This window comes from Tyto alba, unplaced genomic scaffold (genome assembly GCF_018691265.1).
Source record: "Tyto alba isolate M040663 unplaced genomic scaffold, T.alba_DEE_v4.0 Super-Scaffold_3, whole genome shotgun sequence".
Taxonomy (NCBI): domain Eukaryota; kingdom Metazoa; phylum Chordata; class Aves; order Strigiformes; family Tytonidae; genus Tyto; species Tyto alba.
Window position 1 is genome coordinate 899,142 of NW_024881304.1, and position 27,887 is coordinate 927,028.

A 27,887-nucleotide genomic window follows, 5' to 3' on the forward strand; every position below is an offset into this window, starting at 1 on the left:
TTATCTAGATTAAACTTCATTCTGGCACCTTTCTTAGAATAACAAAGTCCACAGTCTTTTTGGTCAGATGAAAACAATGGAATAAGAGTGCTGCCTGCAGTCCGGCCTCATGAGAGTCCCAAAACCCCTAACCCAGCATCATGCAGACATGCTTATCAAGATGCTCTGTGGTAGAGAAAACGTAAGAGAAATCCCCAACTCTTAAACAGAAGAGTGTTTTTTTGTTTGCTCTACTTCAGGAAACTGTACTAACAAAAAGAGGTACAGTCTTTCAGAGTAAATATCCAGCCTGTATTTATCATAACTCTCCAAACGAAGAGTTTTCCAGCAATGGTACTCACCCACTCGTACGTAACGACCTGATTTGCTCTCTCCTGAAAAGGGTTGAAGCCAACGCTCTGGAGGAACTTGCTATTGGTAGCTTCTCCAACTGGTGATGCATTACTCTCCGTTTTGACTTTAATTCCCTGAGGCTGGCAGCGGGAATTAGTACTTGCTGTGCCAAGGTCATCCACATCCAAATCCTGCTCATTTGCCAGATTCTCCTTTTGCAGAGCTTCATACAGCACATCTGGATGGTTCCAGATCTGAAGGGGTAAGAAAAGAAAGTGGTTAGGCCTGTGCTCCCCTGCTGCTAGTCAGCGACTGTGGACTGAAAGCTCCCACAGCTCTTCAAAGGAAAGAACTAATACTTCAGTCATCTCCTCACCATCCCCACATGGAACTGTAGGGCACTGCAGAAAAATACCAATTTGAATGCATTAGGCAGTGAAAACAGAAAACACGACTCTACCGTGACACAAGGCATAAACCATCTTAAAGCAAAGCTCTCCTGACTTTAAAACTGTCAAATTCTTTCCTTGAAAACAAAACACAAGGCCATTGTGCAGCCCACACAGCCCAAATGCAGAGGCAGCTGCTTGTTTGCATTGCAGCAGGTACATGGTTAAGGTATCAGCCCAGTACTGGTTCAGCTGATGACTGCAGGCCTCTTGCAGGAATTTGAAAAAGACATTTAACATTCCTGAACCCCAGGTTCTGGAAGAGGGGATAACAGTTCTGCTGGGCCATTGCAGGGCACTCTGGGGATAGATGATGTGCCTGGCCAATCACAGTTTTACCTCTGCTTTGATTCATATTCCTGCCTTTCCCTTACATACTGGAGTATTTCTTTGCATCTCTTGCCAAAACCTACCTTACAACAGACACAGAAAGCTTTGAGTGGGTTCAGGCCCAGCCAGCCACTATTGCCTGCATCTCGGAACCGGTTCATGAACTCCGTATATAGGGCCCGCTGGATCTTTGACAGACGTACCAAAATGACGTGTTCTTCCTTAGATGGCAGCTGAACCTTCAGCACATTGTGGCCCCGCCTGTGGAGAAAATAAAGACATAAATAGAATGAAGGGAATTTCCCAATCTGATCTTTCTGTGGCTGCCTGTAGGGTAAGATTTTGACTTCTTGCCCACCTCATCAAAATCAAAATAAACGTGAGGTCACTCTGGTGCAGTCAGAGGTGTTGGTTGGCAGCTGGCTGAATATGAGCCAGCGCGGTGCTCAGGTGGCAAAAAAAGCCAGTAGCATCCTGGCTTGTGCGGGAAACAGTGTGGCCAGCAGGACTAGGGAAGTGATTGTCCCCCTGCACTCAGAACCGGTGAGACCACACCTTGAATACTGCGTTCAGTTTTGGGCCCCTCACTACAAAACAGACATTGAGGTGCTGGAGCATGTCCAAAGAAGAGCAACGAAGCTGGTGAAGGGTCTGGAGCACAAGTCCTGTGAGGAGCAGCTGAGGGAACTGAGGCTGTTTAGTCTGGAGAAAAAAGAGGCTCGGGAGAGACCTGATCAGTCTCTACAGCTACCTAAAAGGAGGTTGTAGCAAAGGGGGTGTTGGTCTCTTTTCCCAGGTGACAAATGATAGGATAAGAGGAAACTCCTTCAAGTTACATCAGGGGAGATTTAGATTGAATATTAGGAAAAATTTCTTCACTGAAGGGGTTGTCAAACATTGGAAAAGGCTGCCCAAGTGGTTGAGTCACCATCCCTGCAGGTATTTAAAAGATGTGTAGACACAGCGCTTAGGGACATGGTTTAGCAGTGGACTTGGTAGTGTTAGGTTAACGGTTAGACTCAATTAAGAACAGTTAGATCTTAAGTGTCTTTTGCAACCTGAATGATTCTATCATTCTGTAAGGCAGCATGATTAGCTGTACTGCATAAACTCAGCAAATAAGCAGACTAATTGGGGATGAAGGAGCTGCTTGCAGGGACTACACCGTCAAGAACTCCTTGTGGACTCACCGCTGCACAAAGCCTTCCAGCAGGCTATGCAGGACATGACTGCGATACCTCATGAGACGGACATCTTGAGGGGTGCTGTCAATACACTGCCCGTTCAAGATAGGGCGCTCAAACATGTTGCTGAATTCCTGCCGTGAGCCTAGAAAATCAGGTCGGACAAAGTCTACCATGCACCAGTACTCAATGAGGTTGTTCTGGAGTGGGTAGCCAGTCAGCACCACCCGCCGGCGGGAGCGGATGTTCTTCAGGGCCTGCGAAGTGCTGGCATGGCAGTTCTTTATCCTGTGCCCCTCATCACAAATAACCACATCTGGGCCAGGACGAGACAAAGCTTTCTCAATCCCTGAGGACAAGGAACATTAAGTGTTAGTGATGAATAAGACAAAGTTCTAGTTTTAAATGGTCACCAACTTCACAAAAAGAAAAATATGCATAGTTCTGAATGACAGAAAAAGCAGTTTTCACAGGCAGCAGAGAGCAGGTTGATTCAGGAAATAAAATGTGACTAAACACTATCTCCAATTTAGCATAATGTGGTAGTGACCAGATATGACTGTCCCTTGATTTCTGCTCAGTGACCTGCATTGCAGAAAGTTGAGTGTCTCACATCAGACTGGGAAATTTCACACAGACAAATCCCCAGGTTCAGTGTACTGGCTTCCATGCTTACTTGCAGCTATTGCAAGAAATTAAAGACTCAAACAAAGCTCGACAGCCTTCTGCCCCCGAAGACACAATCCTGCCCAGCAAAGTTTGATCATGTCAGGGATGCTAAAAGCAAGTTATAGGTTGTTTGTCTGTGCTGCCAGAGTGGATACCCAGCTGGACAACCAGAATACACACTCACTCACTCTCTCTCAGACTGGCCTCCCACCTTTCAGAAGCTCTTGCTGCCGGTCTTCCTCATCCAAGTCAATAATGACAGGGCCAGCTTGTTTCTTTGTTTTCTTCTTCCTGCCAGTGGCAAAGGACTTCTTCAGTGAAAGGAGACGGTACATCTCATATCCCATCAGCAGCACACCACCTTCTGTCACCCAGTCATTCACCACCTTTGCACGTGCAGCTGTTGTCCTGCAAAACAAACAAACAAACCAACCAACCAAATTAACTGTAAGCTTTCTCTCCAGTTTCTGTTTGAACTGCTGGATTGGAATCTGATGAGAACAAAGACCTGTTCAACTAATTGAAGAACTTTTTTGCATCAGACCAGACAAAGGAATACAATTAAGTTTCTTTAGGAGACAATCTGGTAGAGAGGAAAAGAAAAAAGCCTTTTATGTGCCACAGGTAGCAGGGCTGAGAATGACAAATCCTTACAGGAACTAAGCTGTAAAAGCTTGTCATGTACGCATATCAAACTTGACAGCATCCTTTTTAAAGAGCTGTTGACGAAACTGCCTCTGCAGAAACCATTTTCAGAACAAGTTGCTAATGTGTGTGTGTGGTTGTAATCATCTAGTTGTTTATCCCTTGTCTCTTCTGATGCTACTATCCCTCAATTATTCCTTCCCTGCTAGTGTGCTCAGAATTGGTTCAGATCAAGACACCATCCTCACTCAATCCTCCCAGAGGACACCGTATCCCATCCGATTCTAAACACATGGCTAGAGCAGCATCAGCAGATTCAAAGTACATTCCACCCAGAAGATGAACATCTCAATATATGAACATAGTCGATGAACTGAGAGTTCCCTAGGATCACTGCACTGTCCTGATCCATGCAAGAAAAATGACTCAGAAAGAAGGAGAGGCCATGAGCCAAGAACACACTCCACACCAGGCTGTAACCGCAATCACTGATCTCTCCTTTCTGGACAAGGAGACTTTGTATAACTTGCCAGAATCTCTCAAGGACAATACAATTCACAGAAAGTCACAGTGTCAGGCAAAGTAATTCCTAAGTGCATGAAGAATCTCAGGGAAAAAAAAAAAAAAAACAACTTGCATTTGAAATACAAGAGACATGTGGTATAGGGGGCACATGCCTCAGGAATCCCAGGACTCTGACAGGACTGGCTGTGTACCACCAGAAACAAACCACAGCTCTTCTGCTCCACTCTGTGGAAGTAACTGTCTCTGGAACTGGGTTCCTGATCTTAGCATACGTGGGAGAACATAAAGGTGCATCAGCAGTGTGAGAAGGAAGAACAAGATATAAATATTGAATGAAAGAGACAGTAAACCTCTCACAGATACCAAAATCCTCCCCCTCAAGATGGCATTCACAACAAACGCAGTGGGAAAGATCTGGGAGTCAAGGGCACAGAATTAGCCCAAACTAAACAGTCTGCAACAGCAGTTCTGATAACAGTACCATAAGATGCAGTCCAAGAACTCAAAAGGGCTTCTGCTGGCACCTACTTGTGTTCATCATTCAGGATGTGGACTTTGAAGGTACGGGGCTGGACCTCTTTGGAGTTATAATCAGCAGGAAGGTTTTCAGGTGCTGGGAGCCACATGTTGAATTCTGCTAGCCAGTTTTGGAGCGTATTCACCTGAAAAAGTTAGCCATGGAAGGATTAAAAACTCCAGTTGAGTCACTCCTGATTTTATGAGCAAAAATAAGAACAGAGAATGACACCCAGCTGTGCCCAGACAGAAGGAGCAGACTACAGCATGCAAACTCAGGAACACAGAGAATGAAAGAGGTAGAAGAGCAGCGAGGGTATGATAGAGCTTGATGTGAGATGGGACGTAAATCAACCTTCTCTACACAAAGAAAAAAGCAGTGCAAGGAAGCCCCTCAGCCAGCCCCTCACATGGCTACTTACAGGTACAATAGCAAGAACAGTCTTTGCCTCCGTGTGCCGAAAAAGTACATCCAAGAAAGAGATGACCTGTATGGTCTTGCCCAGGCCCATGCTATGTGCTAAAATACACCCAAACCCACTGCTGGTTTTAAATCTCTCCAAGGACTCGACCAAGTTGTCATACAGGAATCGGATGCCACCAATCTAGACAGAAAAGTAGAAACGGTATTAGAATGGTAGGGGGAAAAAAAAAAAAAACAACAAAATGGGTATGTATTTACAGAGGGGCAAGCACATTAGCATTGCATAAACCATGAAAATAAAATATAATGGGCATCTTTCAAGTTCACTACAGTACTCTAACAGAGGGAAGGCTCAGAAAGTCAATATTTTTAGATACTTATAAAACTTCCTGAGAATATGACAATAAATCAAAAGTGATTTGTAGACAGAATCGGAATTGGGGTTGATTAGTTTGTTTTTATAAATATAATATTTTTAAAATGTTCGTCTAAATATACAAAAGTCTGATGATAACAATAGCCAAAGTTATACATAGCCCCGGCCTTCCTTTAATTTGTTCTTATCATTTGACTGTCCACAACAGCCACCACCACAACCAGGCTGGTCAGAGATCACCAAAGAAGTTCTGCTGAGATTGTAAGACAGGTTTGCCTGAATTCATTGCATTTTCAAGGCTAATAAAGCCCACCTGATGAGGTTTTACTGCATGCGCAAGCTGGGGAGCCAGGAAAATGTCCTCCTCATTTGGTGGATGATTGATGTTGACAATGACTTGCCCCAGAGCATCCGACTGATTTAAGGCATCATTCACATGAGAGCCACTGCTCTCTTCACTGCCATCCTCCTCCCCTTCATTGCCAGAGTCACTGCTGTCCACAATTTGGAGGGCATCATCTTCTCCTGAACTCAGTTCAATCACTTCTGTAAAGTAACCAAAACAGGAGAGAATAAGGGTAAAGGTTAACTTGACATCAGAGTTTATCACGCATGGAAAAAGAATGTATCAGGAAGATAAGGCTACCATCAGAATTAGTCAGTGTGGAATTGCAAAAGATGGTAGCCTTATTTTCCTGATACATCTAGTGACCTATTCTGAACAAGCAGGCCCGAGAGGGGCACACACTAGGCCCCTCAGACCAGCACATAAAAGCATAAGCTTTCCCATGTTTCAGAGAACATCAGTTTGGGCTGATTCAAACAGAACACGAGACAGTTTCTGTAAGTGTTTTATGTTCTCCTCCATATGTTCTCGTAATTCCCAAACCTAGATATGCATTTTATCTGTTGATACAATGTCTAAGGACCGCCAATGAAATCAGAAGGAAGTACTCTACCGGAGTGGTATAAAAGAGTCAGGTTAGATCCATCTGAAATCTAACAAAAAGCACTTTCAGTTGCAGATCTGAATACTTAGATGCTCCTTTTATAAACAGCAGATCATACCACATCTCACGTAAGTATTCTTCAGCAGAGCACTTAGAAAAATTAAGTGCATTTATAAAGCAGAAATAAACATTAGTTCACAAGAGTGCCTGATAAGCCATTTTATAAATGTCAGTTTAGGACTCAAAGGCCAGAACTGACCATATATTTGGAAACCAATAGGTCTACAAAAATCTGAAGTGATTCACTACTTAGAGCATCTGACTAGATGAACACGGGAGACTTGGGGCTAAATAAACAGCATATTGTGAGAAGACCAGGCTGAGGCAATTGGTCACTTACCATCTTTAATGCTATTTTTTCCTTTAGCATCATCTTCACTGCCACTGCTGGTACTATCTAGGCAGATCACTTCCTCAGCCAGGACCTGAGGGGGGAGCTGGGTAGCCTCTGCTGTTCTGAAAACGATGTCCTCTATAAACATAAATTACAGACAATAAGTAATTCATAATAATGGGGGAAGAGACAAAACTGTTCAGAAACCAGACAGTATTTCCTTCCACTTTTGCTCCAATAACTTAGTCCTGGAATTTTCCATAAAAGACTCTCACTGTCTACAATACTGCTATGACTCAGCTTCCTGGGTCACAATCTCCTCCCTTCTCAATATGCCAAAACAATAGCCCATTGCTGATGGCACCCTCTCTACTGCATGCCCTGGCTGGGGCACATTGACCATGCAATATGCTAAAGTCCCCCTTTTTTTTTTTTTTTTTTTTTTTTTTTTTTATCTCAGAAGTAAAAGCTGTTTTTCATCCAGCAGAGAAAGTACCAATTGCTAAAGGGATGATAACTGTCTTTTGTTTGTAGGGACACTGTAATAATTATATCCCACATAACATAAACAATGTTTGCTGATCAAGACCATTTGTTTATATGTTTAAGTATTGCCATGTGGGGAGAAAGGCTAGCTAACAGGGCCAAATAAACACCGCTGCAGTGACTCAGCAACAACGTTCTTCTGGGGCTGCAACCTGCTCTGCAACAGTTGAAGTGTTTTAAATAGCTCTTATTCCTTTCCCCCCACGTAAAAATGTTTTGAACACTTGTAGTTAAGGAAGAATATACATTTTCTCAAGAGGCAAAGTCAGCTCAAGAAGTCCTTACTCTCAACAACTTTCAATTGCACTCCCCTGCCTTTCACACCCGTCTGAGAGGCTGTGTTATAAACTACATCAGTGAAATGATCCAGGTTAGAAGACAATGCAAGATGAGATATTGACTGGAAGATAAGTGTGATGCTTAACCATTTATACTGCCTGCTATTTCACTGCTTGCTGAAACACACAAGAAAGGACAAGGTTACATCATGAATATATGTGCACCCAGCCTATTGTTCCACTATCCCTAGTGCCAGACCCATGCATTACCAGACCATTCATAGTACAAATATGATCCAGACCAAGGAGATGGCATTTCTGTCAAGTCCATTGGTTTAAGTCTCCATACCAGTTAGAAAGACAAGAAACACCTGTTCCAGTGTCCCACTTATACACAGTTAACTTGTCAAAATATCCTCAACAAAAGTTACCTGGCACCTTTCAGCATACAGACACAGCACCTTGATTCAGAACTAGCTCAGAAGTGGCACTGACTACACAGAACTAAAATGGTTTGGAACTGCCGTTTCAAGAATTTATACTTGAAAGTCTGAGTGCAGCACAGAATTACACAACGGTTTGGGTTGGAAGGGACCTTTAAAGCTTATCTAGTCCAACCACCCTGCCATGAGCAGGGATATCTTCAACTACATCAGATTGCCCAAAGTCTCATCCAACCTGACCTTGAATGTTTCCAGGGATGGGGCATCTACCACCTCTCTGGGCAACCTGTGCCAGTGGTTCACCACCTTCATCATACAAAATTTCTTCATTATATCTAGTCTGAATCTAACTTCTTTTAGTTTAAAACCATTACCCCTTGTCCTATTATGGACAACCATGGCGCTACTACCTTCTTCATTCAGCTTCTATCCTTAAAAATCTTGCTTTGAGTGACATCTCCCACCACTTACCAGGAAGAAACTCTAGGGGTACAGTTGGTATAGTGGCTGGATAATCCTTCCGCTGCTGCTCTAGCCGTTTCCTTCTCTCCAACTCTTCCTGCTGGGCTGCTTTTGTCACGGCTTCTAGCTGGTCCTCACGCAAGAGCTTTCTGAATACCGGAGCAAAGAAAGAAACATGATTTGGTTACACTCAGACAATTTCTTCCAAAAACATGAATGGCTGTACAGCTGGCTCAAAAGATGATCAATAAGCTCCAGGTAGTCTGTCAGCTACACAGACTAGGAACATCATAGTCATAAGCTATAGACAAATTCTACAGCTATTTCAAGACTGCACTTCCCAACTACAGCTAACACGACTATTAGTCAAGGAAAAGACAAAAGTTTGACAGAAGCAAAATAATGAAAGAAGGAAGAATGTAGGTGGGTAAGTATATACTTGAACTAGGTTATCACAGACTAGTTCTATCCAGAAGGATGTTATTTATTGCTATGAAGTTTATAAACAGAAAATGCACAAAATCATGTAAAGAAGATATATGCAAAGAAAAGGCATCAATTCTTCCCCCACAAAAAGTCATCTCCCTGATTCTCCTCTGTCATAGTATTTTCAGGAACTAGGACGTCTAATGGCTTTGACAATTGTTTCAACAGATGCTCTCAAAGCACCTTACCTTTACAGGTAATTTTAATTACTTCCAAAAGCTGCTTTCCCCCTGCTTCAGTTTCACACATGGAGCCCTGGAAACGAAGGCTCTTTTGCCAGAGGAGAGATGCAGTACAAGCAGTGGTAAAATCCAGCTCCCTCAAACTAGCCTTTAAATCTACCCAGGCCCACGCTGCAGGGACATCTCCTCCATCCTAATAAAGTCAGTTTCCAAGGACTATTCAGTGCTCATTCCTTTAGCTTTAAGAAAATTAATTTGCACAAGCTTAAATATGAACCAAAGACCATGAGCACTTTACATACAGGGCAAAAGAGCTACTTGCTGCCACAAGAGTTCCTGCACCATTATGATTCCTCTGAGCATTTTAGATCCCCTTGAACAAAATTTCATAGTGAATTACCACCTCACAACCTGTCCCAGAATATGTGGTGACACACACAATTACTGCTTTATAAAATCCATATGAAATTGATTTCCAGTATTTCAGTCACCAGTCATAGCATCAGCACTCCTGCCAACAAGTACCCAGAATAGTAGAAGGAAGGACTATATTTTAGTCTGTTTCCAATAGGATGCCCATCAGCAGGTATCTGAAACTGGACGTTTACCTAATGGTGGTACTATTTTTCAGTTACACATCTTAAAATCCAGCAGCAAATACACCATTTTTGCAACTTATTCCATAACCAAATATTCGCTCCTCTGAAATACCAAACAAGTCTGCACCCACATGCAGTACTCCAGTCTGAGATCATATTACTCCCACTGGTGAAATCCTGAGGTTTTGGAAAAGAAAAAGCCATCTGGTTTGCCAACAGTGGCAAAATGTAGCTCAGAAGTAAAGTCCAGAGATTCCATTTTTACCTAAAGGGTTATACAGGACTCTAGCTTTTTCTGTCCTGCTGCTGCTTACCTTATGTTCCTCCGCATGTGAGATGGTTTCTGAGCCCTCTTCTTTTTGGTGTCCTCAGAGGCCAGGCTCTTGTGCTGGTTCTGCAAGAGTCGCTCTGCCCGCTCACTCTGAGATGAGGTAGTTGAAGTAGAGCGCTGCCATTCTCCATCCTGCTCCGCATGTTCAACATGGTCACCACTGAACACAGCTTCCTGGGGTTGGTCTGAAAAGACGCGGAGGTAATGACATGAGAACAACCGTGCCAGGCTGGCAGCTGGCTTTAATATGAACATTCATTACTATTTGATCTGAATGGGAACCAACAATCCCTATTCTCACTCGTTTGCAAGCATGTTTCTCTGAGGATCAAAACTGGGGTCCTTTCCAACAGCCACCACTCAAAGAGTGTTAAAAAGTTTTACAGTGAAGGGTCTGTTCCCCATGAAAGCCAAGACTAACACCACTCAACACAGCCCAAAAGTGTCCTGACAAGAAAACAAGGCAAAATTATTTCAGTTCACGTAGAGCACTTGCTGCCTCAAGGGGCCTGTTTTCCTACAGGGGCCCAATGAGCTCCGATTAAAACAAGGAACACGAATCTCTTTCTTTGTTTCACAGCATTCAAGTGGGGCATAAATTTCCATTTATATGACACATGTGTAACCATCTTCCAAGTTAACAGAACATACCACGCAAGAGGTTATCTGGTTCAAACACTGGGTCATGGCTTAGCAGGTAGCTCAGAGGTTTCAGCACCAGGCTGCACTCTCATTATTTAAATGGTAACTTCTGGCAAGCTTTTTTTTTTTTTTTTTTTTTTAAGAAAAGTGACAATACTCTTTCCACATTATAAATCATACACTCTCCTTTCTCTCTGCACCCTCCTATTTTCAGACTTCCATTAGTGGCTGATTTCAGTCTTAGAGCACTATGTGAAATGACACCTTGTTCTATGTGACATTTTGCTCTTCAACAGGCTGCCAGTGACCAAGCTAATGCTTGCAGAGCACAGAAAGGAAATGTTTCTGTTCAAAAGCTTCCCTTGAAGTAAACTGTTTCTGACAAGCCTTGTAATAGCTTCTTTGAAGCATCTTGTTCCCCTGTGTCAGGCAAAGAGATATCCTGAAACTCATAATGAGCTTTCTTGCTTATACTGTGTGTCTAAGCTAATGACTGAACTGAAATGATACTTAGACAGAACTTTGAAGGAAAGAAGACATCAGTGCAGAAAAATGTGGCAGATGAAGTAATACAGAATGAACAAGCATGGCATTGTGACTCCGTGGGATCTGGAGGCAAAGAGTATCCCTTCTCAAAAAGCTGGGAGCTTAAATGAAGGATGGTTCAGTACAGCATGTTGCATATACAGGCACCTCCACAGCTGCCACATTAGTATACCTATTAAATTAACCTTACCACTAGTATCACCTCTTGAAATCAAGATGACAAGAACTAGATTCACACCTTGGTCAGAAGCACCAACGCTGCAAGCTTCCTCTCCAGATATCCCACCAGATCTGTCCCAGAATTTGCTCAAAGTCTCAGAATCCACAGACTTCAGGGCTCACCCCACTATGGATCAGTATCAGCAGAGCAGCTCAAACATTTCTGTGAACATCAGTCCCAGAAAGTCCTACGTGTACTGGAAAAATGCGTATCCACAACTTAAAGGGTGAAACAGATCTCACGATGAATACAAGAAAGAGTTAGGCTGCATGTGAAGATGAAGGCAAATGGGTTTGCTGCTACAGTCACGGTAGTTCTCCTACCACAGCCAAGGTCCTGGAGCCGTGTCCTCCCACCATGCCTCCTTACACTTACAAGCTCAGACATCGGGCATCACATTCACTTGCAGACAGGGAACTGTGCTGGGAATAAACCCAGTTTCCCAGGCTTCCCAGACAACAGCTCTGCTGTTTGAGCTACAGACACATTTCAGTCACATTACCTGCAATTTTTCAGCACTGTTTCCTTCCCCCCACCCCTCTTGACTCCTGGTTATATAACTAGATCAAAAGATTGGATGAAATAGGGCAAAGGGAAGCAGGGAGGCTGCACACGTGATCACATTCTCTGGGATGAGTCATTAAAGCAGTGACTATCCCGGAGACAAACACTGCCATGGTTACACTGCTGCCATCTCACCCTGGGCCCAGGGGACCTTGACAAGACATCAGGGAGCACAGAGTCACGCTTGTTTGGAAGAGGAAGCACTTCTCCCTCCACATCCCAGCAGTTACCCATGTCACCTCCTTCGACAGCGACTCTGCCACCTGCACCGTGCTGGGAAAGGGCGCCTTCAGGCCAAGGGTGATGCTAACAAAATCCCAAGGCTCAGAAGCCCGAAGGTGAGGTCGTTACGTCTCCTCTGTATGTTTTCATATTTGTTGTGCAATCCCCACGTAGACTCATTCCACCACTGCATTTTACCTTTTGTTTCCTCTTATTCATATGTAATACAAGCTCTGGTGAAACCTACACACAGCTGATCAGACAGTTTTTTCAAAAATATAATTCTCATCTGACCAGGAGCCTGAAGATCCAAATCTGATGATAAATCTGGTCCCACACTGAGTAGAGGCCCTCATCCACCACAGCCATGTCTGCTCAGGCTGGTGTTTGTCCTGCCAATACAAGTTCTGAGGTGAGGAACACAATCTGTGCTTCAAGCCCACATTCCTGACACATACGCATCTAGATACCAAGATCTCTTCCACACTAGCGACAGTACAAAACATCACACTGATTCAGCTGCAGTGGGATTCAGCGGACAGCCGGCTTCCCAAGGCTGGCTCCATCCTTGCGACTACAATGAATAAAGCTGCTTTTCACAGAGCTTAGCTAACACAATGGTAAAATCACGAGTCTAACCATGCAACATCTCCCATCACACCTGTGACATGAGCTGGCAGTTACTAGCAGAAATTGTTTTGTATTAAACTCTTGATTGAGTACACAGCCTAAATCTTACCACATATAAAAAGCAAGGCTTTCCACTGCAGCCATGTGGCTGTGCTCCAGCACAGTGAGCTTCAAGCTGTGTAACTGGGACCCACACTGGGACAGAAATGCATTAAGAAACAATAACTTAATGACTACACACACAAAAACCTATTTTGTATAAGAACAGGTTTAGCCTTTGGGTTGGAGGGAGTGTGGGAACAGCCCTGTTGAACAGGTCCCATCAGGTAATCAATGGAATAATTCCTGCCCCAATTTTGCCAAGCCTACATCTACAACAGAAATGCAATTATGGTTTTGTAACAGGAGCTCAACACGCTACTCTGACATGGCTATACAAGTAGCTTTTTACACAAGACAAAAATTCATCAGCCATGTTTGCATGTTGACAACTGCCTGATCACGCTTAAGCTGCTAGTGCACTCTAGGAAGACCTGGGCAGTTATCCACGTTGCCTTAGTGAGAAAAACATTGCCACCCAGCACAGCCTTGCACAAGGAGATCAGCCACATATGCCCAAGCACAGATGGGTGAAAGAGAAGGCCCAAGTCCACTCAGAAGAAGACAGCCACGAGTCAGTCGCGGTCACTGATGAGGATGTAAACCCATCCCATGCTTACACACTGTGGACACTGGGAGTCAGCTGGAACACCAACCACTGGGTTCACACCAGCTCTGTTGCATGTTTTGCACTGGGCTGACCAGAATAGGCACCAGATCCAGAAAGTGGGTTTCCTGAGGGTAGTGATGATTGCATGGATGCAGACAGTGAGCTTGTCAAGCAGCTGCTCCTTCAGGTGGGTTACAGCTCTCCATCTGAGGGGTCCCCAAGCAGTTCCCACTGTTCCCCAGTTACAGATACCTGCACGCACCCAGGCACTCTCCTGCAAGATACCTTGAGTGCCAAGAGGGGCATGACTATCCTTTTTCATGCACTTTTGGAGTTTGAAATGTGCCTGCACTATCAAAACCCAATAGACCTGATTACAGCATGGCTCTGGTTTGTGCTGCAGACCAGGGGTTGACAGTTTTCTTTGCTCAATAAGCAGCAGCAACCACTGCCCCCAGCCGTACATACAAGCAGGGGGAGGTGTTTGGCTTCTCGACCAACACTTGCGAATCACAGTTTAGAGATCTCTGTAAGGAAGAGTCGTGACTGCTCTATATGACTCTGCTTCAGATGCTCCCTATGTGGTGTGATTGCCAGAGCTGTCCTGAACACCACACACAGGTGTGACTCATGATGCATAACACAGCAAGAGATTTGTCCTACAGTCAGGCACTTCCTGTTGCACCCAAGCTTATAAAACTCACCTCACCACCTCCTTGCAGAATACTCTCAAACTTCCCTTAAACCAGCAAACAATACAGCCTGAAGAATATTCTCTAGCATCTTCAATTCAGCAGTGAATCGCTCTCAACATACACAGCCTGCTCTGCAAAGAGGCTCAGGTTGCTGTGCAGTGTCATGAAGCAGCAGGTACATTTTTTTGAGGTACGAGATTTCTGAAACTAACACGGTCTTCTAACACTGAGATGCGTGAGAAACACTGCCGTAGCTGGATCCAATCTCCACGCTCCAAGGCAATAAAACTCAGTAAGTCCAAGTGTCTGTGCACACACAAGTAAACATCCACAGCTCGGCTCTAGCAATGGTCCAACACTCCAAAGAGTACAGAAATCGCCATTCAGGACAAGACCCAAGTGTCCCCTAGATGAGGCTGCTGCACAAGAAGGTCTGAGAGACCTCTCAGAGGACAAAACACTGCGTAAGATGGTCACTTTCCTGCCTCCTCAGCTACCAGCTAGCTAACGCAGCTAGCTAGAGGTACAGCCTCTTCCTGGGAAGCTAACTTCTCTGGCCAGAATAACTCCAATGACTCCAGGGAAGGCATACCACTGAAAACCAGACACTTGTTTATTTCTAAAACCATTTAATTACAGAAACACAGGATACCAAATAGCACTATTCACTACTTTGCTGAGTCTTTGGGCATTGTTTCCTACTCTAAGGACAGGGATGTGTATGTGTGGTGAGGAAGGTAGCTGCATGCGGAGCAGTGAGGAGTTAATTCTTGATTTGGAAGCTCTCTTTTGTCCTGCACAAAGAACAAGGAGCAGATGAATATTACTGCAGATGTTCTGGGAACTTCCATGGAGTTTGTGGGCAATAGCTTGTCAGAGACTAGCTAGTACTAGCTAGTACTACTAGAGCCGGTACTGAGCTGTCAAAGCAAGAATGGGAGGAGCACTGAGGGATGGCACAAGAAAGACTAATTGCACAGCTCCAGCTGCAACACTCACAGTCACTGACACACTGAACTACAACTGTGCCAAAGGCAAGAGAAGTGACTCTGCAGAGCAAACACAACTGCAAAGGCACTGACAGGCTGGAAGATGTTCTCTGGGGTTATGTGATGTTTTCCCAGTGCACTGGGCACTGGATAGGTATGTAAGGTGATGCCAGAGTTCAACTGTACTTGGCACCTGAAGAACAGCAGTTCTCTAACTGCGGCACAGCAATCATCTCAGAGGCTGGCAACAGACAAAGTGCTCTGGCTCATCCTGTATTCAGCTGTGGAATATAAATTAAATATTTTCAGAATATTCTTTCTCTGGATGCAACTGGTGCAGCTGTTGCATGAATGCCATGCAAGAAGGGAGGAGAGGCGTCTGCACAGAGCACCCTCTCATAGAGGCAGCATTACAATTACACTTGAGCATCAAAGCCTGGAGGCATGAACTTCCTTGTGAAACCCCTCAAGGATGGTGTAGGCAAAAGCAAGGGCAAAGCTCAGACTCCCTTCCTCCAGGCCCTACCTGCTGCAACATCCAGGAGAGCCACAAAGCCCCCTCCTGGGGCTTGACACACATCAGTGCCTGATTCCTTCCTCCCAAAGCACCAGGAAAGCCACCCCATGGCAGGGGATGCAGCCTCTCCTGGGACTCGGTGGCCATGGCTACTCCCTGCAGCCCCTCTCAGGGCAGCTAATTAGCAACAAGACTTTGTTCTCCTCAGAAAATAATCAGGCTCAGTCTTCGACGGCAGGACGCCCTTCCCAGCCACAACTGCTTAACAAAGCCCTAATTATGTAAGCATTACATAACCCAGCACACCTACCCCCCCGCGCCACAGCACCCGCTTGGCCGCGCTCCCCGCCAGCACGCCGGGACCCTGCGCGCCAGGCGCCTCTCGGCCCTCTCCAGCCGCCCACTCACTGACAACTCGAGAGTCAGTGCTGAGCCCTCCGAGCCAGGATCTGCCTTTTGTCTACACCGGTGGTTTCTTGCACGCACGGGGTACTCCTGCGCTTGTCCGGGTGCCCCTCGTGGATGTCCTCTCCTGGCCAGGGCCACGGCAGTGGGGAGCTCCCCGGCCAGGCATGCTGCGCCCTGGCCCTGAGGGCAGCGGGACCCCCAGCCCCTCGCTGCACGCTGTCCCCGCTCAACTCCAGCAAAACACAGCCCACCGATCGGAGGAATGACCCATTTCTACCATCGCTCTCACCCCAGCCCCGCCGCCGGCTGCAATGGTCGGTGTCCTGCTGAGTCACAGCCACAGTAGTGCGAGACACAAAGGCTGAGCCTGCCCAGCCCCAGAGCTTGCCTGCTCCCGGGGGAAGCTTCCCCTGCCTGTCAAACAGCACGTACATCAGCTCTAACATCTCCATTCCCATTGCTGATTTATCTAGGAGTTAACCACCTCAAGTCTGTCATTCATACTTGTCACTGTAACCAGACACAGAGACTGTCATATTGATATAACAAATAGCACTGCTTGAAGTCTGAGTAACACATTTTTCATTTCTCGAGGTATCTGTAAAGCGATCAGTCACTGTGGGTTCAAGACACCTATGTGAAATCTGCAGGTTGCTGCTGAGAGATGGCAGGCTGCCTCCAACCCTGGCTCAGGACCAGAGGATGGAGGGGAGAGATGTGAAATGTGCTCTGAAGAAAACACCACCAGCACAGGCTCTGCGGGCCAGAGCACGGGGAGGGAGCCAGACAAAAGCCAACCCCATCTCCAGACTCCTCCTTGGGCAGGAGGTAAGCTCCACTTGATAGAAAACTTTAAAAAATAAATTATAAGACAGCACTGCCCTTTTTTCCCTTCAGAGGTCTTTCAGCATATCAGTTACTGATGAAGTTATGCTGCAGAATAAAACTCCTTTCCTGGCCTGAAGGAATCCTTCAGGAACAAAAGGCAGCAAAATTGAAAGGCAGGAGCAAGGAAGACACCACCCAAAAAACAAAAGGAAAGGAAGTAGCCAAGGAGTGCCAAGAGGCAAACTGGAACATCAAACAGCCAACTCTGGTGACAGACAACGTATCTTCTAGCCCTGGGATTATGCAAGCAGAACCAGGCCCCAAATACCCAAGAGCTCTTGTTCTGGCCAGGCCTCAATGCTGCGGACGCTGAGACCCGGGTTACATAAACACCAAAGAGCACTTATATAACCGTTGTATGGCATGGGCTTGCAGCCACCAGCACCCCGTGCCACCGGAGCGCAGCAGGTAGCTGCTCCGGCCAGCCCCCCGGGGACCCCGCTCCCATCCCTGCACAAGCCCCTAAAATGCAGCCCAGGCGGGGTGCCCGTCAGGCTGTCCTCCCTCTCGCTGGCACCATGGAGGAAAAGTTGATGATTATGTGGGAGCACTGGGCAATCTCGTGTCCGTTTCCAGCTCTGATATGTTCAAAGGCAGGTTGTAAAATTTCAAATCAAACATTTAAATAGTGCTTTTTGATGGCAAGAACTGGAGAAATGCAGAGTGCTGCTACCTGGCATCCCTATTCCTAGATACATAATCAAAATTACTTTTCCTAAGGAAGGTCCTCAAGGCTAAACCGTAAACTGCCTTCTTGCACAAGCCCCCCCCGCCCCCAACTCTTGCACAGACACCACAGGCATTAGTGAAGACAGGGAAACAAAACCAGGAAACACACCCGTTAAGGTAGTGAGTGAAGCAGGGATAAGTTACATTTGTCCTTTAGCCAGGAGCGCAAGAGAGCAACCAAGTTACATAAAACTACTGCACCGGAGTCAGGAAGTGTTTCAGGCTGAGTGCTGGGAAGTTTTCAACAAGCTGCATGCAGGAGGGAACTGAAACTTCCCCTTTCTCGTTATCCCAGTTAACTAGTAACCCACAATATAGTTTTGCCAGCCAGATTACAAAAATTACCGTAGGGATCTAAACCACAAGTAACAGGATTTAACTATCAGACCTTATTTATTTTCACAGTACTTCAGAACTTTAAAAAGAAAAAAAATCTGCTCTATTCTATTAACATGGATGAATATCGATTTAAGTAACAAAGATAAATTTCCCCTCCCAACTTCAGAAAATAGATGCATACGGGGGCTTGACATGTTCCCAGCACAGTGAATCCAGCTGGCTGCTACCATGACTCTTCTAGGGATGAATTTCAGGGACTAAGAAAAGAGGACGAGTAGGGGAGCAAGCATTCTGCATTATGCAATGATTACATAAGCATTAGTTTACACTAGGTAGCTGGGAGTTGTGTCACTAGCTTTATACCAGGATACCCTCAGAGCAATGAGAAATAATAAAGATGGGATTATTGCTGCCACACAGTTCCAAGGCCACCAAAATGGCAAACAAACAAGTACAAGCCAAACTTTAATCTCTGCCTCAAACCCTCACCATAGTTTTGTTCAGGACATAACAGGGATGGGGGAGAAGATAGCTGATACTCACTCCTAATTCAAAAGAGCAGCATGGGAAATAATCCCAGCATAAAGCATCCTCCAGCACCTGAGTGTTACTTTGTTGTTGCTCATGATGGTAATGGTACAATAGAAGAGATATTACAAAATTAAAATACCTGGCATTTACACTCCAGTTCAGCATCAAAGGAGTTCACAAGCATGACATGGTTGTCACAATAACCTGTGAAACATCCTCCTGTCCATCTCACAGAGGACAAAACTAAAGCAAAGACATCAGTGCTGAGTAACCACCAAGTTGTTGGCTCCCTGTTCTATGCTCTGACCAACAGGCTCTCTTTCCTCTCCTTAAATATAATTTCCTACTTGGAAAAACAAAACATAGTTGTGCATTTTTTTAGAACTGTAACAAAGCACAGAACTTCAGCTGTGTTCCCTTTTTCTGCTTCAGTCTCTAAAGTAATTTCAGAGGAATTTTTAAAGACTCCGTTTAATGAGGGAGGCATCACTTGGGAGAAAAATGCAAATTGCTGAGTTTGAGCCTGTGTGCCACCGCATTCCACTGGCACTTCTCCCATCAAGTGCAGCCAGAAAAGTGACCGAGAACACTGGAGAAAGCTAATAAGACCAGGATGAAACACCATCGCTCAAAGAACAATCTGTTACTAGTCTTCCGTCTCAAAATATTGGTGCTGCTTTGTGTTCTGCTAAAGGAGTTTGACAAAAGGCTGCAAAATTGTTCGTGGCAGACCCACACAAATTGAAGCCACGATGTCACAGGACACCCCCATCTATAATATATAACACCCCAAAAGGTAAGCCTATTATAGCTTGGAAAAAAAAGCAAGCACTGGTTCCTTCAGAAGGTTGCTAAAATTACAGCTACCTCTATGGTAAAAAAAGAAGCATATGTGTATATGGGGAAGAGACAGGGCTATTTAAGTAAGGGACATTTTTCTTGCAGGGCAACAGCCTCTTTTCAAACGGGCTATAGGTAGTGTAATGCAACAAACCTTGATTTACTAGCTGGTAGGTGGTGCCATAAAAATAACTGAAATCCTCTCTAACTTTCCAGAAACATTTATAAAATAATAAACAGATAGCACAGCACTGCATATACAAGCACTTGCTACTCTGAACACCTCAAAGAAGTATTCAGGCACCTAGAGTGAGAAAAAGCCATGTAAACTAGAGAGGAAAAGAAATACTGACCAGTGGTTGAAGCACAAAGGCAGGGAAGAATATGATGCCTCAGTTCTGCCCCACACTCACTCTGTGACCTTGTGCAGTTTTATCATCCTCTCTGGGGACAAGGCAGCTATGGAGAAGTGGGACAGAGACCCTCCTGGATCCACCAGCCAGACCACAACCACGTTAGATCAGCTACAAATGCTTCCTCAGAGACAGTTTTCAAACTGGTAGAGCAGACTGCAATAAACCTTGCCCCAGACTTTATAGCCTGACAAGCACTCTCGCTCTCTTACATTTGCACAAACGACCCCAAAATACCTTTCTACCCCAAATTTTGAAAGGCCTCTAACCTTGCATCCTCCGTTCATCTATGACCTACAGTCTCATTTCCAAAAGCATCTTCCCCTCCCCTGTCTTCTCTTTTTATACCTATTATCTAGACTGAGTTACGTAAGCCACTTGTATCACCCAGATTCCTCATTTATACAAACTCATTTTGTGTCATAAATCCTTTCTCTTCTCAGTTCACACTCTCCCAGAATTATCTTCTTTGTCCTGTCACCACAACCAGAGAAATAAAAAAGCAAGAAAATATGGATTTTTGTTTTTTTCTTTGCTAGAATCCACCCCTCCCACTAATGGACAACAAATACTGCATGTCTTATTTCTATAAAAACTCACAAAGACCACACTGCACCGGACTCCTATAATAAAGGAGGAACACAGAGCTAGAACTCCTGAGGACCATTTTTGACTAGCCCAATAAGTTCATAGCATGAACTTTGGAGGTATTTGCCACGTGCTCAGAACAAAGTGGAAGAAGTTTGACATCCCCAAGTACCTGATCTCAAAGTAACAAGTTAAATTACAAATTTAGAAAGTCCTTAAAATCTGAACAAAGTTTTTTCTCCAGCACACAATGTGCTCCCACCAGCAAGGAAACTAATCGGCAGCCATCCCAAAACTCTAAACTTGTGTCAGGGTTTCACCAGCATCTTCTATTTGATGGGGGCATGGGGGGAAGCCAAGGAGCTCTTAGTCTATTAGGCACTAATTAGAGGATCCGCAGCAAGCACCAACAGCTCTGCCTGCTGCCCTGTCAGTAAGTCACCAAATATTTCACTGACAAAAGAAGCTCTCAAAACTCTTACTGAGTAGGATATTGGGGTAAAGTATACCCCAAAATTTGAAGAGGGTTGGGGAGAGGACACTGGATATAAAATCATACTGATATTAACAGCTGTCTCCTCTCTTGCTAAAAATTACTTTTGCAGCATTACAATGTAACAAGAGCAGAAACAGTAACAGCCAGACCCAGAATGTCATATCACCAAAGTCTTCAGAATTAAAAGCACAAAGAAAGAGCTTCCTCCTCATATCCCCCTCCCTCCATCAAACCAACAGGCACCACAAGACTCTGATAATTCAACCATTACCATCCCTGACAGGTAGGTAGAAAACTAAAACCTGAGCCCGAGTCTGGTTCCTGATGCACTTTTCTAGCCACTGAGTAGGGTGCTCCTGCACAGAGACGGGAGAATAAATGATCTGTAACAGGAAAGCAAGAGGGAACAGAAAATGGGGGGGGGGGGGGGGGGGGGGGGGAGGGCGGGGGATGGGCACGCATGGGGGGAACCCAACAAAACAACGAGAAAGCCACCCCAAAACAACCTGTGTCCTACCTGGAAACTGCTGAGACTCATCCAAGAGTAACATGCTGCTCAGTGCACTCAGGCAAGACCTCTGCCCACGACTCTGCCCCAACACTTGTTCAATGTGGCTGCACGTTCTCAGCCCTTCTGCTATTCTTGTCTCGGGGTCTTCAGCACAAAAGTTTCCAATCACTCACGACAACTCGTTATCTCTGCCTGCAGCCCAGCAAGCATTAAATCCACGCTCACTGGCTGTTCAGTTCGTAAGTGAGAAATGCTTCCTGATAAAACAGTCCAGGGTACATGCAGGGAAACCTGCACTTAAGGTTTCTGAAAATAACTTTGGTAAATAGCTCCTAGTGCTCGAATCCACCCAGCCGGTGTGACGGGAATCAGTACGCATATATCCTCCCTGCACCCAGCTGAGACGGACCAGGGTCACTGTTATATAACTAGTTAAATATGCCTCGTGTTCAGCCTAAATAAAAATTGTCACTACCTCCTCCCCTGCATGGAGAGTCAAACAACACAGCCCTGCCCAAGGTAGCTGCTGCTCCACTGGGGACCGATGCCTGGAGCTGATCTGCCCGGCTGGTTTGGCTTCGGTGCGTGTTCCCGATCAGTGGGAGCAACCCCAGTTACGCCTGGGAAAAGAGTTTTAAAAGCAAGAAGAAGAGCAGGGAGGCTGAGTGGGTGTGTATGGGGGAGGTCTCTCTCCTCTCTCTTGTCTTGAGCGGAGGAGCTGCACGCCGTCCAGATCGGATCGGATCCCATTCACTCAGCCCGTGATCCAGTTCAACTAGTGGCAGAGACCAAGACTGAGAATAAAATAAAAATCCTTACATAACCATTCAGGCTCCGGCGGGGCCCCGTGCAAGGGGAATTCCAACAGACAACAGGATGTTCAGAGCAGGGGACACGCAAGACCGTAACCCCACTTTCAAGTTTCACAGCACAAATGGAAAAGGGGGGGGGGAGACGGATGAGTTGCAAGAAGTAGTACAGCCTTTTTGGCTTTGAAGCCAATCTTGGTATCTGTGATTTTATTAATTATTTGCATGATGCCTGCTAACTTCCAAGAAACCTGGACAACTGAGACTGAACCCTGAGCAATTCGATGTGAGCTGGTAACCTGTTTGCACAATAACAGGCGAAAGAGCATCCTGTTCACTTCATTAAATCATCAGCATCCTACTGCACTGCTAGTCTGCAGAAAGCTCTCAGTGCAGTAAACAGACTATGAATGAGATTTCCAAGTTTTTAGGAAACAACCTGTCAGAATTTGTGGAGCACAGGCTTATTCTAAGTGAGTCTTCCTCCCCATCATCCATCTGCACCAGAAGGACAGGTACAGGAGAGAATAAGTAAAGTACTTATTCTGTCCTGTACGTCCTGTACTTAAAGCTGTGGTCAAACCCCTGAAGGCTAACCATCATGCCTAACCTTCTTCAGTGCTAAAAAGAGACTTTTTCCATGCCTGATTCCTTTCACAAGCATACTCAATGGCCAGTAACAAACAGCAAACCTGGGCTGATAGACATGTAATAAATTCAGCTCACTCCTAGCAAGCATTTGTCCATGTAATGAAGTCAGCTCTTTGCTTGAAAGAACTGGCAAGTCAGAGTCAGGAACACCAAGATGGGCACAAGAAGTCCAAAGCAGGCTGTATCTGAACAGCCCTGGCACAGAACTGCAGGTCACCAGGACAATGAGCTGCACTTGTAACAGTAAAGGTTGATCTAAAGGTCTGCAAAGACAGCCAGGGCAGAGCCCTGTTACCCTTTGTGCGACACCAGCCATTTTTATTAGACCTTTCATTTGAGAGGGTGGTAGAGTGCAGTGAATGCTTACTACCATCAAAACATCCTCATTGCTTCAGGGTACATCACAACTTTGAAACAAACCCAAGGTGCTATTTTCATAATTAGAGCCACATAAATTTTACCAAAGAAAAGATGAACTGTATTAAAATTAAGAGGCTCGGTAACAAGACAGCCTTTCACCTATGTCACAGATTCAAACAGCCTGGCCAGTACACAAGAACATACAGTGTTTATCAAGGGGGAAAAGAGGGACAAATATATCAAGAAAAGTACATAGCTGAGGATCTTTCAGCAGGCCTTATAAGGACTTCGTAGGGCTGCAATAAATAACTAAACGACCTTATCATCTGACCTAACAGATTTTTGAAACTGGGAAGCAAGATTTAAAGACAAGTATTTGTGTAAATACAACTGGGTAGTTTCCAAGGCATGCTTATTGCAGCAATCAAGCACAGGGAAAATGGAAGTTCAATACCCTGGGGGAAAGAGGCGACCTATACCTGTCCTGCACACAGCAATAAGAAGGGAATTTCCTTCTTCACTTTAGTGTGCAAAATGGAAAGGAATTTTTCTACCTTTTCTACTCACAACAGCCTACTGGTGAGGCCATCACTGTTAGCCATGATAAATACGTATTCACACAGCCAAGAATTAGATCTGCCAGAAACAGTCAGTTTATAAAATGATCTCCTCATGGAAGGTAATCTTGTTATAGATAAGCCCATTTACAGAATAGCTTTTCTGTGAGGCCAGCCTTGCCAGTAAGAAAGAATGTTCTCTCCTAAATGGTCTGGAATCTTACCTAGCTGTCATACCTCACCTACCTCATGCTCAAACCACAAGCTCTTTGTAATTGTACAACTGTGCTATACATCAGAAGAGGCTTCTCAAGAAACTGTTGTCACTTGAGAGGTTCCCTTGCAAACAACATAGGAGATTCCCCTGTTAAAAAATAATCACTATAAAGTTTGTATTTTCATAGCATATAAAGATAAATGCCCTTCAGAACATGGCTTTTATTCAATTGTCAAGTCTTTTCAGCAGCAATGTCAGCATCGCTGAGGACTGCAAATTCATAAAGGTTAAAACTCACACCTAAGTCTGCCTACACACAAGAAGCTCAGTCGTAAAGTTTTTCAGGACACTAGCTCCTCTGTATAGCAGAGAACATTGGAGATAGGAGGGACAGAAGTCAAACTAAACTCAGCGTTCAGTTAAAAAGTTTCAAGAAAATATCCTGAAACATAAGTGACTCTCCTTCCCCATCCTTTCAAGCTGGAGGAGCTCCTTCCCCAACCCCATGCCTATTTTCTCCACCTTGAACCCGGTGTTCTCAACCCACTGCTCCCCTTGCTGAGCTCTGGAGGCTGAGCAGCTCTGGGACTGCTCAACACTGACCTGATCCAAGACCATTAATTGCAGCGTGGGTGAGAAGCACTGGATCCACGTTGTGCCACCATGCTCTGCATCCCTGCAAGCAAGGGTGGTTCCCTTCTCTCCAGTGACTGCCCTGCATGCTTTTCACCCTCCTCGTCGCCCTACAGAACAGAAGAAACCTTCCATGCCCACCCTCGACTGCTCCGTGCTGGCTGTGCAGTCCCTTCCCCATCCCACAGCTTTCTCACAGGCACGCTCCACATCCACCAGCTGCTTCTGCGCACCACACTCATCTCCAACAAGCAGAGAAGCTGCCTACACAGACGAATTGTTTGTAAGTTATTAAACACAAACTAGGCTTGAACAGCCAAATGTCACTCTTGATTATCAGCTGCTAGTAGTACACACAAATATCATTAAGGCCACTTTCCTTGTCCTGTTTTCTGTGTTGTTTTACCAACATGGAAAACACACAAGAACATCAGGTTTGAATTGGTTATGGTATAAGGTGGCATTTATCCACCTAGAACAGCTCGGACAGAGTCAGACTCGAACTCCACAACACTATTTGTTGGCAACTGAGTATTGGTGAGCTTTGGGAATCATTTGCTTTTTAAACACTGCACTGTAAATAAAAACCTCTTTACGAGTAAGATCTAAACTAAACATGGAAGACCAGATGAGTTTTTCCATTGACTTTAATGAGTTCTGGACTGAACCGTAAGGCATAAAATTTAATCAATTTGGTTTTTATCATTTTATTTGTATTCATATGAATCTTGGTTTATTTTCTTTCCCACACTCATCTAAATTATAACTGGAGGGAAAGTTGTACATAATGTAACAAAAATCTAATCGCACAAAATACAGGTAGTGCTGAAATGCACTGTCTTCTGCAAACGCTTTTCAGACTGTCACTGTGGCAAAACGTACACTGCTTCAGACTTCAGTCCCAGCCTTTCAAAGGTTGTTTAAATGTATTGAAGAAAACAAGCTGTTATTAGATGAGATGTGATGATTGGAAGTTGAAGGATTTATATGATAAATATTTACATTCCTATAAATTGGTATATTTCTGCTGCTGAAGATGACACAATGTATTCATGCACCATAGAAGAGTGGTTTTGTACAAGTTAAATTTCATTCCAGTTTTCATCTAAGTGCAAATTTGACACACATCACAAGCTAAGAGTACACAAAGGTGCCATTTTGAAATTGCTTCTAATAGGTCAAGTATTTAAATATTTTACATAGATGGGGATTAGCTACAGATGTTTTAATTTCAAAATTTGTTTTGACAGATTTAAACTAGAAGTTTCTGTTCACCTACCCCCAAAAGATTTTATCTTGTAGCTTTCTCCTGTCTCATTCCTATTTGCATATTTGCAAGTGAAAATAATGTCTTCTGACTCCTACTTAGAATTTATTTGAGACTGAGTCAGTGAACTGCATGTTGAAGAAAACATGAACAAGACATTTCCAATATCTGTAGTACAAATTACTGTTATTAAAATAAAAAAAGGAGTATTGCATCAAAAAACTTTGATCCAAACAATGAGACAGACACTTGTGAAAGTTCAGTGTTGCAGTTTTCTATAAAACCTATGCAGGAAATTAAAACAAAAAAATAAAGCAAATAACTGTGATGTGATATTGTGGTTTAAAATCTGAAGAATACTGCTAATTTAATTAAAATAGTTCCCCTTCCTTCCAAACTTGCTGCTGCTTCTTGGCTAAAAATATTATGCTTGTACTACACGCACATGTTATTTAACCAGTCATTAAAAACAGTAAAATACCAGATAAATTAAGGAAAAATTAAAATAAAGATCCTTTACATAGTTTAAACTTAAATGCAAAACAGAGAAGTGTTTCACCTAGTACATTTGAAAATAAAAGTGGCGCTGCCTAAAACGTAAAGATTTTCACTTTGGCTTCAAAGTGAAAATCACCAGGTAACCTTGGCAAAGTCACTTTGCCACTCCTTACCTGTTCAAGCGGGAGAATACCACATTACAAATTTGCTAATTAGTTTCCTTGTGATTTCATCATAGTTTCAGAAGTTGCAGGTGATGCAGTATCTAATAGCAATGATTAGGTGTGGTACAAAGCTGACTATTGAAAACGTACATAGGGAAAAAGGTACCAAACATTACAGAGAAGTAAGCATGACTGTCCTTCATTAGAGATTCTCTGGCTGTTTTGCAAAAAGAGAAAAGCAAGTTTTTGGCCAATAAAACACAATCCCCATATGCTGCAAAGCCTATCAGAAAAGCAGGCAGAAACAAGATACTTCTCTCCACGGAAGACTTGGAGCAATCCTTTGTTCAGCTAATAACCTCTCACTTATTGACCCTGCTCCCTGTGCATTCATGCTACTCTCACAGTTGTGTCAGCTTTAAAAGAGAGCATGTAGGTACAGGTAAAAAAAACATTTGAAAAAACCCCATATACATATATATATATATATAGCAAATGCAGCCATGGACGTGGGCTGTTCTTGAATCACATAGAAAGATTTCTATTTTATATTCCATCATACGTAATAGATCAAAGGGAAGGAGGAAGAAAAGAGGAAAAAAAAGCGTGGCTAGTTATAATACCACATCATTTCACGAGATCAGCCAGTCCCTGCACCCAATCAGCAGGTCTGAAGGAAGCAGAGCTCTGGCGTCATCACCTCCTTTTAAAGTAGTAAAGCAAGTCATTACTCCAGGTTATATAACACTTAGACTATGCCAGACTTTGTGCCACCCTCTCAAAAAGGAAGCTGCTGTCAGAGAGCCTGGGAGGGGGGCAGAGGAGTCATGAACATCTTCATTTGGAGCTTCCCCCTGCTTAGGATAAGCAAAGGAGACCAGGAACGAGTCTGCAATTTGAGACAGAGCAGGCAGACGGCGAAAGGCTCAGTGACTGACCTGCAAGATCGTCAGTCTGTAATTCCCTGCAAAGGGGTCTGGGGGGACAGCACTCATCAGGATCTCATCCTTCCTTCCCACAGCAGCCGTCAAGCCACACCTCACCCCACTGAGAATAACCTAGTTCACAGGGTGAGTTAAAATGCTGGAATCAGTCAGTAAAACCCCCCACAAACCCCAGGCACCACTCCTCC

General features: G+C 44.4%; 1 protein-coding gene across 6 annotated transcripts in view; it reads right to left on the reverse strand.

Annotated features, from left to right (window-relative positions):
• The window catches only part of RAD54L2 (RAD54 like 2), a 68,547-nt gene that overhangs the window by 9,827 nt on the left and 30,833 nt on the right, over positions 1-27,887 (reverse strand). For 5 of the 6 annotated variants that reach the window (XM_042799383.1, XM_042799379.1, XM_042799378.1 and 2 more), the window contains 10 exons: positions 10,106-10,307; positions 8,534-8,673; positions 6,802-6,933; positions 5,765-5,997; positions 5,074-5,256; positions 4,664-4,797; positions 3,177-3,373; positions 2,303-2,645; positions 1,196-1,373; positions 342-587 (listed from right to left, as the gene is read on the reverse strand). In XM_042799383.1, the coding sequence (XP_042655317.1) occupies positions 342-587; positions 1,196-1,373; positions 2,303-2,645; positions 3,177-3,373; positions 4,664-4,797; positions 5,074-5,256; positions 5,765-5,997; positions 6,802-6,933; positions 8,534-8,673; positions 10,106-10,307 (1,988 nt within the window). Of the gene's footprint in view, positions 1-341; positions 588-1,195; positions 1,374-2,302; positions 2,646-3,176; positions 3,374-4,663; positions 4,798-5,073; positions 5,257-5,764; positions 5,998-6,801; positions 6,934-8,533; positions 8,674-10,105; positions 10,308-21,605; positions 22,364-27,887 lie in introns of those variants that run through there. The other variant, XM_042799382.1, reaches the window with a different exon arrangement.